Source organism: Grus americana, chromosome 18 (genome assembly GCF_028858705.1).
Source record: "Grus americana isolate bGruAme1 chromosome 18, bGruAme1.mat, whole genome shotgun sequence".
NCBI classification, from domain to species: domain Eukaryota; kingdom Metazoa; phylum Chordata; class Aves; order Gruiformes; family Gruidae; genus Grus; species Grus americana.
The window spans coordinates 6,926,714-6,941,378 of NC_072869.1; the positions used below are offsets into that span (position 1 = coordinate 6,926,714).

The 14,665-nt window shown below is 40.5% G+C and overlaps 1 protein-coding gene across 4 annotated transcripts in view; it reads right to left on the bottom strand.

Annotated features, from left to right (window-relative positions):
* ABCC3 (ATP binding cassette subfamily C member 3) overlaps positions 1 to 14,665 on the bottom strand; it is a 49,832-nt gene that overhangs the window by 7,095 nt on the left and 28,072 nt on the right. For 3 of the 4 annotated variants that reach the window (XR_008579717.1, XM_054846275.1, XM_054846277.1), the window contains 14 exons: positions 14,340 to 14,501; positions 13,153 to 13,245; positions 11,603 to 11,806; positions 10,215 to 10,361; positions 9,721 to 9,808; positions 8,657 to 8,723; positions 6,873 to 6,999; positions 6,377 to 6,553; positions 5,355 to 5,522; positions 4,421 to 4,604; positions 3,391 to 3,496; positions 2,588 to 2,741; positions 935 to 1,142; positions 102 to 412 (listed from right to left, as the gene is read on the bottom strand). Coding sequence is in view for 3 of the 4 variants with exons in the window: in XM_054846275.1 (XP_054702250.1) it covers positions 102 to 412; positions 935 to 1,142; positions 2,588 to 2,741; positions 3,391 to 3,496; positions 4,421 to 4,604; positions 5,355 to 5,522; positions 6,377 to 6,553; positions 6,873 to 6,999; positions 8,657 to 8,723; positions 9,721 to 9,808; positions 10,215 to 10,361; positions 11,603 to 11,806; positions 13,153 to 13,245; positions 14,340 to 14,501 (2,196 nt within the window). In the remaining variant the exon portion in view is untranslated. The remainder of the gene's footprint in view (positions 1 to 101; positions 413 to 934; positions 1,143 to 2,587; positions 2,742 to 3,390; positions 3,497 to 4,420; positions 4,605 to 5,354; positions 5,523 to 6,376; positions 6,554 to 6,872; positions 7,000 to 8,656; positions 8,724 to 9,720; positions 9,809 to 10,214; positions 10,362 to 11,602; positions 11,807 to 13,152; positions 13,246 to 14,339; positions 14,502 to 14,665) is intronic. The other variant, XM_054846276.1, reaches the window with a different exon arrangement.

The following is a 14,665-nucleotide window of genomic DNA, read 5'->3' on the forward strand; positions in this document are numbered from 1 at the left end:
TATTTCAATTTTCTCCAAAATTCATGTTGTTTTTCCTAAAAAGAAAGACGTACAATGGAATAAGAGTCATTGCAATGGTGGTCAGACACTTTTCCAGTTACCTGAACAAAGAAGTACAGAATTGCAAGTGGAACTATAACCACAGCGAAGAGTGGAGTACTTGCTATAATTACAATCATCGTCGACAAAGAGGTGAAGAATGTTCCAAGGAACATCAAGATGGTTGGTGGGATTACTTCATCAATCACATAGATGTCCTTCGAAAAGCGGTTGATGATTCGGCCGGTCGGGGTGGTGTCGTAGAAGGACTGCGGGGTGTGAAATTTGTTCTCCAGCAGAGCAGCGTGGAGTGTCCGGGCTGCATTAATGCCTCCCATGGCCAGGGTGAAGGAGCAGATGAGTACTATGAGGCCTAACAGGTGAAGAGGAGACATGTTAACTAGTGAACAGGATGCTCCCGATTCACAGCTCTGACTCTTGGCAGTTTCTGTTGTGCTAGAAGCTTTTTTCCTTTATTATATTCCCTTCTCTTACCATGCATGTTAGCACAGGAACATGGCCTGTAGGATTTCGTCATGCTGTACACATCAGATAGATGCAAAACCGTCTTCCCTCTGCTTTCCACAAGCCTCCATGAAGTCCTAATGTCATGACTTCACCCCAGCCCTTCAGTCTCTTCTGCATCTGTTTTCATGTTTTCTCTCCAACTTACTTCTCTCAAGGTTCCATGTCACCCAATCAACCCCAAGGGCTTCACAACAAAATTAAAATTGTTGGGCTCAGCTCAGACTTTGTAGCTCCAGGTTATGTTAATTCCTTGGCTCAGGATAGGATTTGAGGGGCAATTTTGGGCCACGAGCAACTGGTGCCATGGCTTTTCCACCTAAGTCCTCTTTACTAAACATTGAGACATCGTGATTTTATCTGGTCTCACCTTGCAAGAGGCCCAAGGCAGCATAGACTCCGATTCGCATGGCTGTGTTGTGCTGAGTCCCATTTATCACTGGCTCGTTGGTCCAGTCACTGAGCCACACGTTGGCCCCAATGGCAGCCGCATTTTGACAGCAATATAAGAAACATATCACTAAAGAGATGACCGGGCCGACAGCCTTCACATATTGCCAGAAGACTGCTAGCTTTACCTGAAAAATCACACACCAAAGCTGGTTTGTACAACTTACGCAATCAGGAGTTTAGACAGAAGAAGAGGGAAAAAAAAATTTCTTTGTCAGAGGAACTGCTGAGTTCAAAATTGCCCAAACTCTAACATACAGCAGAGAACAGTTCATCTGCCAAGCTCCATGTCATGGCAATAACTTTCAAAACAAGTCAGAAACTTCTCTGAAATACTCTTTTCCTCTATTTTGAGGAACTGTATTTTATTAGTTACGTGGGGTTTTAGTTTTGAAGACTATGCCAGAGGGAAGAAAGAAGAAAAAAAAAAAAAAAAGAAAAAAAAGAAGCTGATCAAATAGCAGCAAAGGATGGGTAACAAAACAGGAGCCAAGTTTTTCAAGCAAAAGAAGCAACTTGGCAGGCATATTGAGCTCAGGACTACTTTACATGGCCTATTTAAGGAAAAGTGCTGAATATGCCTCCAATGAGGTGTCTTTACAGCAGCTTAAATGAGGTACCAAATGCTAGTGCACCCCAAAAGGAACATAAACAGATGATGTTTGTGGCAAAAAGTAAAGATGCTATCTCTAAGGTAGTGCAAAAAGGCAGAGAAGCAAAAAGAGACTGAGTTTTGTCCTGAGTCTCTGTCTCTAAAAAAGCATAAGAAGAAATAATTAAAAGACCAAGTGTTGTTGATTAGGGACTTGGAAAGCTAAAATAATCCACAGAAACAGTAATACAGTCTGTGCCATGGACCACGTACACCAGACTAAACAGGACACACTGAGCCTTCTGAAGTGGAGGGAAGGGGCTTTCTTTAACAAAACCTCCCTGCTCCTAATCCATCCACTGCTCCTTTCTGTCCCTTTCTTTTACTTTTGTATTCCCATCTTCTCCTTTTTTTCCCTTGTCTTCTCTTTCCCTGTTCCCATTTCACTCCCCGGCCCTGCTCAGGGAGAGTACAGCCCTTTTTGTACCTATAAGCATAAAACGCTCTCGAAGACGAGGTGGCGGCTATCACTGACAGAACAGGTTGGCTGGCACACGGCAGCTGGCTGACAGCTGGCTGGTATAACCCATTGCCGTGGCTCAGCAAATAGCCGGTGCCGCAGCTGGACTCAACAGCAGCCAAACAGTTTAAAGACCAACAGTTCTGAAAGCTCTGCAATGCAAAGACAGGGCTGGCAGAGCACAGCGCTACACGGTACCAGGTGACTGTGGCAGGAGCTGGAAGGAATCTTTTTTTTTTTCCTTCTTCTTTCTCTAAGTACACAACCCTTTCCAGGTGCAGAAAGTTCTGCCAAAATCCCAAATTTGAATGATCCGTGGCCACCAGATTAATGCCTAAAACCTGCAGTTGTAATTTATACAACACACTTAACAGAACTGGATCAAATGTAAAAATAAAAATTATTTTTTCAAACAGAAAAAAAAAAAAGTAGAAAAAGGGAGAGGGGAAATCAAACCATACCGTTCCCGTTTCAGTGGTTTCAGCCTGAATAAGTTTCTCATTCAGATTTTTTCTTGGCAGAGGAGGCTCTGCTGGCTTCTTTTCACAGACTCTTCGTTTCGTTGACATTTTGTTGGGACATTCTCCTCCCTCAGAAGATATTACGCTAAGTTGCCTAGTCAAAACAAAAGAGTCATTAGGAGAAAAGGGGCATATTGTGGCAGTGCTAAGGCAAGACTGGGATGCAGCAGACTGGATTTATTCCCAGCTCTTCTGCTGAGTTCCCATGCCAACCTCACTCACAGCTACGGGTGCCTGTACCACCCCTCTGAATGTTCAGTGATGCCAGAAATATAGTTCATAGCAAAGGCTGTGGCAGGGCTCAGGCTCTTGGTAAAGGCCTTTAGAGGCTTCATCACAAGACAGACATGTCAAATCTAACCCCTGAGCTTCTCTGTTTTCACATCAACAGTAGCTGGACAGCATCTATGGGTATGGTTATGAAAACTTTTAAAAAGATTTCCCTGCAACTGGTAGCAGTTTAGTGTTGTGTGGGTAAATACATACAACGGTGTTACCAGAGAACCAGAGAGTTGCTTTAAGAACTTGGTTCAGTTTGGATTAAAAACAGGATTGCAGGAATAGATGTTTGATCTTCTTTGCATGTTCTTTCACATTTATTTTCAAAAGGACACTAAATCAATTTATTTATAAGAGGAAACTCAGGAAACTAAAGCCCAGACTGAGAAGCAGTACGTGACTAACATCTGAAAGATGCGTTTCACCCCAGACGCAGACTGCAAACACACGAATCTCATGTTTACCTAAGAAACTGTTTGCGGACTTCGTTTGTCACTGGTTCGTTATCTGCGAGATCAGTGTGGATGCTGAGGGTGTCTTCAGCTAGCAGGACTTCTTCCTCCTCCAGCACTGCAAGACAAGATCACACCTCAAATTTTCTGCTGAATAAAGCAGAAAGCAGAGAAAAAAGTGGCTACACGACGAGAGAGTCATGCAAAACAATACCACAGGGGGAAAGTCATAGAGCATGAACTCCCCCGTAGTTTTGCTTACATCCCTTCTGTGCATCATTTCTCTTAACTAAAGTGCAAAGATCTTGCGAGGCAGGTTGGCTGCCAAATGCATTTACATCACATTCCTTTAATGCATCAGAAATGCTAAGCAATAGTGTTATAGCTGAGTCCAGCTAAATTCACTTATAGGGCATGGTCTAGGCATGATCTTGGGATGATGGAGTCATGTCAGGAACTACTGCAAGCTTCTGCTGATGCTAGATGTCCTGCATGTTCCCCTCTGCCTGTCTGGACAGAAGCAGTGCTGCAATCAAAGAGCGTGGGAACACTGTCACACAGAGGAAACATTTACCAAAATGTTTTAATCTTGTATCATTTTATCAGAATCAAACCAAGCTAAAAATTAACTCAAGATTAAAATGTCATTTGAACTTTGCTATATGAAAAAAGCTCCTACATATAAACAGAGAAAAAAATAATAGATTCTGGGCAGCCCCTTTGATAGCAAGCCCAGTTTGTTCTTGGCTACTATTTTCCTGTTAAGCTTGACCTTGCTAATTGTAAAATAAATTCCCAACTTTAAAATAATTTCTAACACAAGAATTGCTTTTTTCTAGGACAAACCACATGAAATTTTGTAAGAAATTTGTGAAAACACTTATCAGGAATACGGACCTGGCCATAGACAATAATTTTCATGGCAGTGCACAAAGGCAAATGCCAAGTTGTCATGAGGAAGCAGGGGACACTTTATACAGAGAAAATTTCTGTAATCTGGTTGACAGAAAAAGACATGTTTTAAGAGAAAGCAATACTGTACTTGTTGGTTCGTCCTCCTCGATGTCTTCATCGAGTGCATAATTTCGCAGGAATTCTGCAAAGGCCTTGTTTTGTTTCAGAAGGTCTTGGTAAGATCCCATTTCAGAGATTTTGCCATCTGCCAGGACAACTATATGGTCTACCTGAGGCAGGAAGCTGATGCCATGGGTCACCAGAATTCGGGTCTGGATAGGGAAAAAGAGAAAAAACCCAAATCTCTCAGTTGTCACTGTGGGGACTAACACTACTCAGTGAGCCAAATACTACCACATTTTTGGGACAGGGAGTGAATTATCACGTCAAGGTGAAATGTCAGGGGAAATACATTGTCCTTGTTAGCCAAAGCAGCTTGGAAATATGTACATGAACTTACTGTGTTTCCTATTGCATGCTGATATAACCACAGAGGGAAGTAAACCAACGCAATTATCATTCCCCCTTTCCCTTGTGCTGACTTTCTTTGCAGCCCTTCCCTTCTGAGCTCTGAAATTGTCTGAGAAGATCATAACGGGAGCAGAAGGGGAAGCAAAGAGATTGCAATTTGGTTGCATACTGCCAAAGACCTCTGTAAAATCAGCAAGCTGTTACAACTTCCTCACTGCACTGCCTCCAAGTAACAACAAGCAATACTAAGCTGACAACTTTTACAGGTTTCTGCAAATGTCTTGGGTTTGGAGATCTCATAGTAGGGATTTTAAAAGACAGACCAGGTTTTGGCCGCTACATGTTCTGACTAGATCACATCACTTCTGGGCATGCCTAAATAGCAGCTCACCACAGTCTGTGCTGTGGGGAAAAGGTATCCACGTTGCCAATTAAACACAGAAATTCAGGAATGATTCAGCACTCAAGCCTCAGTGGTGAAATAGCTTTCCTGTTACCCATCAATGTTTCTGTTTGTGTGCATTTTTAAGAGGCTCTAAATGCCAGCTTACTTTTCCTTTAAGTACTCCATCTGGACCAATAACTTTGTCAAAGATGTGCTTTGCAACATGCGAATCCACTGCAGAAAGAGGATCATCTAACAGGTAAATGTCAGAGTTGCTGTACACTGCACGAGCGAGGCTCACTCGCTGCCTCTGGCCACCTGAGAGGTTGATGCCCTGGAGGAAAAGAGGAGAGAACAAAACCTATCACACAACTCGGTTCCTACAACAGCTATGACTTTTCATGGCTCTCCCCCTGTCAAACACTCAGATGCTAAATTGAAACATGAGACACTGAGGAGAATAACTCACTCCAAGCCAGAGACAGGAACAGAATGCCTCTAAATCTGTTCATTCACTGCCAAACTTCCACTCACCCAGCAATCTGGAGATGGAATAAGCCTCTTGCTTAATAAGCTCCTAAAGGGAGCTGTTAAAACGCAAAACTATAAGAAGGAAGACCGTCAACCAGGATATAAAATGCAAACATTCAAAGCAGGGCAGTGGCATATCTTCCACATCTCTCATCTTACATACAAATCCACCTATCCACCCCATTTAATGAAATCTATCGCAAATTTAGTGGCCTACCAAAAAAAAAAATTCTTTGTTGGTAATCACAGATGTAAAAGTTTCTCATAAAATGAGGTGTTAAGGGATGATCACAGCACTTTTTCACTTGAAGCACACCATATGTTCCCTCCCTTTCTATCCCTACAGGAAAAGGAAGGACTTTAAATATCCTGGACAGATGTACCTGTACAATTGGACAACAAATGGAGGATGCTCTTATCTTCCAGGGCTACATGTGTAATTATGCATCACAGTACAAACACACGCTTCAAGGTAGGAACAATTTTAAGTCCAACTGCCTTCCACAAAGCTGCCCTGCACGTTTCGGTGTTGACTCTAGCAGGGATGTCATTGTAAAGATCAAACCAAATCAAGTGCTGACTTTGCAGCATTCTCTCTTTAGCTAGATAGAACAGGAATCACCAAGCAGGTCTGACTTGAAAAAAAAAAATAATTACCTTTTCTCCTATCTCAGTCTGATCTCCTCCTGGCAGCACTTCCAGGTCAGTTTTTAAAGCACAGGCCTCCAGGACATTTTGGTATTTTTGTTCATTAGGAGCTTGGCCAAACAAAATGTTATCTTTCAGCGTGGCATTCTGGATCCAGGCTTGTTGGGGCACATAAGCAACAGAACCCTAGAACAAGGAGGGAGAAAGAAAACCTCTGACTTGTAACAACCAGCAATTCATGCTTACAACTCTGATTAAGATCTGCAGCATGTATATTTCACATTATACATACATGTGTGCTAATTGCTAACGTATAGTTGATAGAATCAGGAAAGTCATTTCATATAAAACACAACTGAAGTTGTGGGCAAACTCCAAATAAACATGCAGATAATCTGCCACAGGAGCAAACAGCTTCTCCAGCTTGATGTGCATTATAAGCAAGGGCAGGCACAAGCAGCACATTTCCATACCATCATTAAATTACACCATAAACAATACCAACCTTCACAGCCACTTCTCCTTCCAGCTTTTCCATTTCACCCAGGAGAGCAGACACCAGAGAAGACTTCCCACAACCAACATGGCCAACAATGGCAACCAAAGCACCACTGGGGACCAACAGATTTATACTGTGGAGGAAACAGGCTGGAAATTAATTAAACATTAGTTTACTAAAGACATTATGGGTCTTTAAACCAGGGCTGAAATACACAGTGACAAATCAGCCTGACCTCAGCCTGACTGGATATAGTAAGCATAGCTTGGACACTGGTCTTCTCCTCCCTTTCTTGTGTACAATCAACTGTAACCAGAACTGTAGGAGTAAATGCAAACCCAGATTAATCTATCTCGTTGGTTGCTAAAATGGTAGGATTGGTAGCAAGCCTTCCAAGACCCTTTGCTGTGTCATATCAGACCATCAGCAAGTCAAACAGGGTTAATAAGCGTTTTGAAAGCAGAAAATCTTCCAGAAGTCTTTTGTATTTTGATTTTAAAACCAAGAGCAATTGTACGAAATTAGTGAGTGAATATATCCCATTTAAAAATGTTCAAACCACTTTAGTGCCGTATTTCCCGTGCTACTAAATAGGGTTCACAAGAAAAACAAAACTTTCCCAGTTAAAATCCTTTACTGTTTTTCCCCACTATGTTATTAAAGGTACTGCTTTAGATCCTGGTTTTGAAGGTGAACTGTTACAGAAGTGACTGATGAACACAGTTTCTTTGCCATCAAAGTGCCTTTCACTAATGAAATCAAGCCAAACTCCTGTTTGCATAGATCCTGATACAGAACTAGGGCTCTAATTCTTATGCAGATTCTAACTGAGCAGGAAATTGATGTTTTGTACACTGCAAGAGGTTTTTTTTGTTTGGTTGTGTTGGTTTTTTTTTTTAAGGAAACATTCAAAGCAGGAAAACTTGAAAGCACTTTTTCTTTTTTCATTATTCTTTCCCTCTAGCTGAGTTTTGCCTTACTGCTACTTTAGGAAGTCACCGGGTAATTTTAGGCTAGCAAGTGGAGCTGGAGATGCATGGATCTTTCTGAAAATAAACCCCAGAACACTGAAGTCTACCTGGCTGCAGATTTGGTTGCCCAAACCAAACTGGCTTCTTTGAACTCTAAGCCTCTTCCTTGCAGGTTATCCATGTATAACTTGTTAACATAATACACTCAGCACAGCAGTACGAGCTCTTTGGACTGAGAATTCTAAGAATACTTCTCAGGTTTCTGTGATTTTGATCTGACAACAAAGCATAACATACAGAAGTATATGCTTCCAGGCAAATTTTGTTCGTATTTGTTCAAATAGGCAAATGAGCAAAACACGCAACCCCATAGTCTGGAAATGGCCTGTCTACAGCCACAGGGATGAGTCTGCCACAAGACTCTTAAAATAACAGATCTCTGTTGGCACGCCCAAATCCAAACCCAGACATCTCAACTGTCCTTATAATCCATCAGACCAATTTGATTTGTCCAATGCTTCAGTTAAAAAAAAGCGTATTTAAGAAATTTACATTGCCTTTCTGTCTTTAATAGGTAACTAGTTTATGCTAGTTGCTGTGGAGTTAAAGCCTTACATCACTGTTCTATAAAGCATAAACACCATGAGGCATGAGGATTAGCTTGATGTTTTAAAGGCAGAAGAGATGCACATATGCAATGCTCACTTTTCCAGAAGTGAGCCTCCAGATATTACTAGACATCTTTCAAACAGACCTCCCAGGAACCAGAAACCCAGAAGCGGGTAGATGTTGTATTGCAATTGCATAAAGGAATCTTACTCTTTCAAAGAAGGCTTAAGCTCCTTTCCCCAGCTGAATGTCGCATTTGTTACACTGATGGCATTGCCTGTACGACAAAAACACAACAGACAAGGCAGGAAATGTATTATACAGAATAGTACAGCCGGGAGACTGGCAGACAGAGGAATCTTTATGGGTGTTTCATGTACACTGCAGTTCCCTTTTCTACTGGCATGGGAAGCACAGTCTCATGACAGGGGGTCACAAGACAGGCTTGTTCAGAGTGAAAATAACTGATTGCAGCTTAAGCTATCGCCTGTGAGCTTACAGACCTATAGAGCTGAAAATCTGTCCTGCTTCACCCTGCCCCAGTGAGGCTAGCCTCAACATCTGCTGCTCAGAACCCCCCTGCAGCTGTTAGCACAACTTTACTTAAAAAACCGCTTTCAAGTTGTAGGAGACCACTGCATGGTGTTGACTTTGATGTATCAGATTAAATTTGCCTCTGCGCAGCTTTTTGCTTGCTGCACTAACAAGTTACAGATCTGCAGGCTTTCTTTACCTTCTGGTGGGGTGGTGTATAACAATAATCGCATGGCAGCCACACAGCCATCCCTCCTCCTCCTCTGTCTATGGCATCACACACACAAGTATCACCAAAGTGCATTACATGAGAAAACACATTTTTCTGAGACCACTTCATTTGCTTTGGGATACTGTTTCCAACAGAAGAAATCAAAATTGTTTACAATGTTCCTGAGCATTTGTGCAGTGCGAAAGGTTTGAGCAGATCTTGCTGTCCCTACTCAGTGGATGCACTTCATTATTCAGTGCTGTTGGCATCCAATATATTGCAGATGCAAACTCAAGCCCAATAACTCAGGTCAAAGCTCAAAAATATAGCTAGAAACTTTTGTGATTTCCACACAGCCTGAACAACAAACACATGCTTTTCAAAGCAGCAGCTTCTTTTTTTTTAAAAAAAAATCCAAGATTATTATTCTTATTTTCTTTTTGCTTTTCTTCTATAACTCAATCAGTCCAAAACAAATACAAGACACTTGTTGTATTAGCATAGTTTAGAAAAATACTGATGTCTTTACCTGGTGCAATCACTTTTGTTTCCACACAATTCGGATCAAGTTCATCATGACTCAAGAACTGTTGAATTCTCTTTAGGGAAACGCTTGTCTAAGAAAAGAGCGCAGCATTATTTTATCATTCTTTTAGTGGGGACTTAATGCTCTTACTACTGAAAAAGAATGCGTGCAGAATGGCTTAAGCTTTCACCCCATGGGCTTCCTGAACAGTGACTCATTCTTTCTCTGCAATCAGTCCTATGCTGAAATTCAAGCTTTTAATGGTGAAATTTCTCAGACCAAACTGAGTTCATCTGAGTGAAGCAAAATTCACACAGACAAGCTTACTCAGAAGACCTCAGGCTTTCCATTGTAGGGCAGCAGTAGAGAAAGGGTATTAGAAAGAAAACCAGCTAACCGGCAGATGCAAGGAAGCTCTGCATTCCAGAAATCAGGGACATCTGGGGTTCTTTTTGTTCAAGTTAGTCAAACCAACTTATGCATCAGACCCTCCTTACCTGCGCAATGTTGCTAATGACTTGTGGAAGCATGTTGAGGGGAAACTTTAAGATATTAAACAAGGAGAGAGAGACAAAAGCCTTTTCTGCATCCAGGATATTCTTCTCATCCACTGAGACATATACAGCAAATGTCGTCAATGCTACCTGAAAGCCAGAAAGTGAGTTTATGGCGAGACATATGCAATATTTTGACATTTCAAAAAGCAGTCAAGCCTGATAGGCACCTTTGAAATAAAAGTATCAACAACAAAATTGGCCAAATACTCTGTTTCCGACCTTTTCCACATGCTTTAAGAATGACAAGTCATATGAACAATTTGATACAAAAAAGGGCACGCAGAATAAAATAACTTTCAGATTACTAATGGCTACATTTAGTTGAAGTAGGAGATTCAAGAGGTGAGCCACAGAACTTGGGTAAATAAAAATGAGGAGCAGTTATCTGGCTGTGGTTTGGCTGCATTTCCAACTCCACCCAACCACATTTTCCCATTATAAACTGCAGGCTAAGCAAACAAGACTTACTGATCAATAGGAAAGGGGTAAAATCCAAGTTATTTGCTGGTTTGCTGCATGACGGGGACCATCCACTGTGGAGGGACCATCCTATGCAGTAAACTAACGGGGAGCAGGAACGGAAATGTGTACTTAAGGAAGTGCATTAACTTTAAAAAAACATGAAAGAGGCAGGATCTTGAGGCTGTTAAGAAAATTTCTGCAGGGTTGGGCCTTTGATCTCGAGAACAGTTGGCTAGGAATATTTTTGACAAAGCACTTATCTGAATGTTTTTATTCACCGAAAGCAAAACCCTTTCTGCACAAGGGATCGCAGTGCAATGAGGCGGGAAAGAGAAAATTGAGGAAAAAGCATTTCAGAATTGGCAATGTATCACTTGGGCTTTATTTTTTTACATTAAATCAATCTTTTATTTTTAAGTTGCAGAATAATTTAACAACTCACTCTCCCACTACAACAAGTGGAGCACTGTAACATGAAAGGTAGAAATGAGAGCTTAAGATAGATGTTGTCCTGACTCACTCAATTTTTTTTTTTTTTTTTTTTTTGCTATTTTTGCTATTCACAAATATCTCTGAGGTTTCAAATTCTAATTTCAATTTGTTAAGGGAAGTACTTTGAAGTGGTTGGAAATTCTCCTGAGACAGCTATTCCCAGCTTCCACTGGCAGGCTTTATCAAGAAATACTTTAATACCGATTAACAAAAAGGCTCTAGAGAACAGGGAACTTTGCTTCAAAGCATGTGAATAATTTTTTTTAAAAGTATTTACATTTTATTCCTATGTACATTTCACAAGCAGAAAGCCTCACACTTATCCTTCCAGGATGTACTTGTACTGCTTAGAAAGTCATGCAAATTTAACGTACTAGGAATGGTGCGCTGATCCATGCAAAGGTGGACAAAGAATTGAGATAGGCAGATTTTTTCAAAACTTGCAGCTCATTCTTTCGTATCTCCAACACTTTTTCTGAAAACGATGGTTCCCAAGCATACAGCTTCAGCACCTTTATGCCACCCAGAATCTCATTCATTAATTTAATGCGGGAGTCTTTATATCGCATTTGTTCCACCTAGGTTATTAGTAAACACAGGAGACAGAGTGTCACAGGAATGACTAGAAGAGAGCTTTCAACATGTTGTCTCACAGCTGTGACGGTCCTTGGGCTATTTCTAAAGAGGATGCAAAAGGTAATTAAAGAAAGCCAGGCTGTTATCAGTAAGCTTACTGTGCAAGCATATACCTCCAAGGAAACCAGAAATCAAAATATGGCTGAAAAGCAGAGTATAAAAGCTTGCCACTCATCTTCACTGTTAGGGGTTACATTTTCAAAACCACCTTAAAGAAAGATTCAGGCACTTCACAATAATACTACCATACTGCTTCCTTTGATTTCTTCAGATTTTTTTCCTGATATGCATAGCTGTATTTCTCAGGACATCCCTTGAAAATTCTAGTTACTCCTAGTTTATTTTTTTCCCCCCATATATTTGAATACAGTGCTTCGTTCAGTTACTTTAATTAAAAAAAAAAATTAAAAATCCCTGCTCAGCTGTGTAGACAAAATGAAATACTACCTTCACACACACATGCACACCAAGTTATGCAGCTCTGAGCATCTTATAATGGGCAAGGAAGAAAAGGAATGTTAATACTAACATGTCATCATCCAAGACATTCAATGGGAAGTCTGGATGTCTCTTTAAGGCACATAATATCATCACTGTTACTAAGGCTGCGCTTAAATGTCATAATTTATATTCATTTTCCAATTCTTACCTTTTTTACATCAACAGCTTGATTTTTTTTTTTTTTAATCTTCCAAACAGTCACTGATAGGTTGCACAGCACCAGACACTTATTATATTTTTCTAGCACAAAGCCAGAGGGCACTATTATATTGGTTTTTTCAGCCTTCCTTGACTAGAGACGACTAAGACTACAAAGAAAGGAATAAAGGATCCTTTTACCTTAAGGTAATAATTCAAATTTAGCCCAGTTCAGTAGCAGTGAAAGTCAACACTGGCTATTAGCATAAAAAATAAGCTGCCAGGTTTCAGTTCCCATCTCTGAACACAGTCATTCACAGCTTAAAGAACAGAATTTATTTGCCCTTTCTCTAGACACTCCTAGAAGCAGCAATGCCATAAAGGGATATGGAGACAAAGAAACTTCTTGCTAATCCCAGAAGCTGCTCCAGCAGTATGAAGAGCCACTGACTCAATGCCACACCTTTCTCTTAAATAGCATTCAATTCACTATGGAAAAGCAGTTATTAAACATATCAGTACAATCTTACTCACAAGTAAATTGGGGCAAACGGTAGCTCATTAATGGCCAAGACATCCACCGATGCCTTCATTTCTCATAGCAGAGCTGCCAATTCAGATAACATCACCTTCTCTGCTGGTACCTTACCTGGAACGCTCTGGTTTTCATTGCTATTGCAGAGTTAAATGGGATAAGTAAAACCATCACAGCGACTCCTGCCAGCACAGAAGGCCCTAAAGTCTTGATTGAAAAAAAAAAAAAAAAAGGTAAGTTGTTGTTGTTGTTGTACTCAAGTGCTGCTGTTACTTATGGTGAGCATTAAAACAACAGCAATGACTGTTTTACATAGACAAGTTGAACTCCTCCCAGTAAAGTGTTCTGATTCCACAGAACAACTATGAGGAGGAGACAGAAAAACATGATAGCATCCACCTTGAATTATTATTATGCTAGTATTGGTGATAGCAGAGCACTGTGATTTACCTGTGAAGTGGTTCCCAGTGGGAGGGGAAAGTAAGTTTGAACTAATGCAAATACAGAGCTATCGAGCAAATGTAGAAAGGGAACAAATAAGCCACAGATGGATTTTTTTCCATTGACTTCTCTCTGACCTAGGGAACTGTAATTACTGAATTAACCCTGTAGCCTCAGTGTGAGTAAAAGCATACAGGCTGCTAGCTACCAGAGTTCAGCTTACCAGCAGAGCAGTAACTCATAAAGCTGCTGCAACTTAATGGCTTTCAAGTCTAAATCAATATGGTTATGTTGGTGCTACTGTTTTATGCAGTAAAACAGATTAATTGCATAAAAACATTTTAAGGATGAAAGCCAGTGTTCAAACTGGACCTGGAATAAATCAGAAACAATTTCACTATAGCAAAGGAAAAATTATGGTTATTCCAGATGAGATTTTTTTTCATGTTGACGTGCACAAAACTTCTTTATATGGCATGATGGAATCTTTATACATGGCTTACATTTCCTATGTCCAGGGCTTTTTTTGTTTGGTTTGGGTTTTAAACCATTTCCCTCAAGCTCTCATTTGTATCAACTACTGGGAACACTGTGATGAGTCCAAGACTGATCCTAATAAAGTGTGGTAGGGGCAGAGGAGACATAAAGGCTATCTTTTGCTTCAAATGCCTTATCCTGCCTACCAGCTGAACAAAATAATTAAGAGACTAATTGATCATGTACACCCATACAAGCTATTTTACCACAAGGTAGAACAATAAGTTTCTAAAAAAAGCAGTGGTGGGTCAAATTAACAAAAAAAAAAAATAAGCTTGCACATCATTTAGACGAATTCTGAAAAAACGTGACAACATCTGTACCTGCCAGAGGAAATACAAAGCTAGAAATATCTGGAGTGGTGCAGACCACAACATGTTCAGGAAAGTCATCAGGTCCGTGAAACGCTGGGCATCCACTGACATCAAGTTGACAATTTCTCCAACAGTAGATGAACGCTTCGCTGAGTTTGTGATGACTAAGGACTGAGAAATAAGAAATTCAGTTTATTCACAATGTTGATATGTATAGAGAAACACAGAGAAAAAATCCTCAATTATTAGCAAAACAAGACACTCCCCAATAATATGGTTCTGCAACAAGAATAAAATAGTTCACACCTACATCATTTCCTAATCGCCAAAGAACA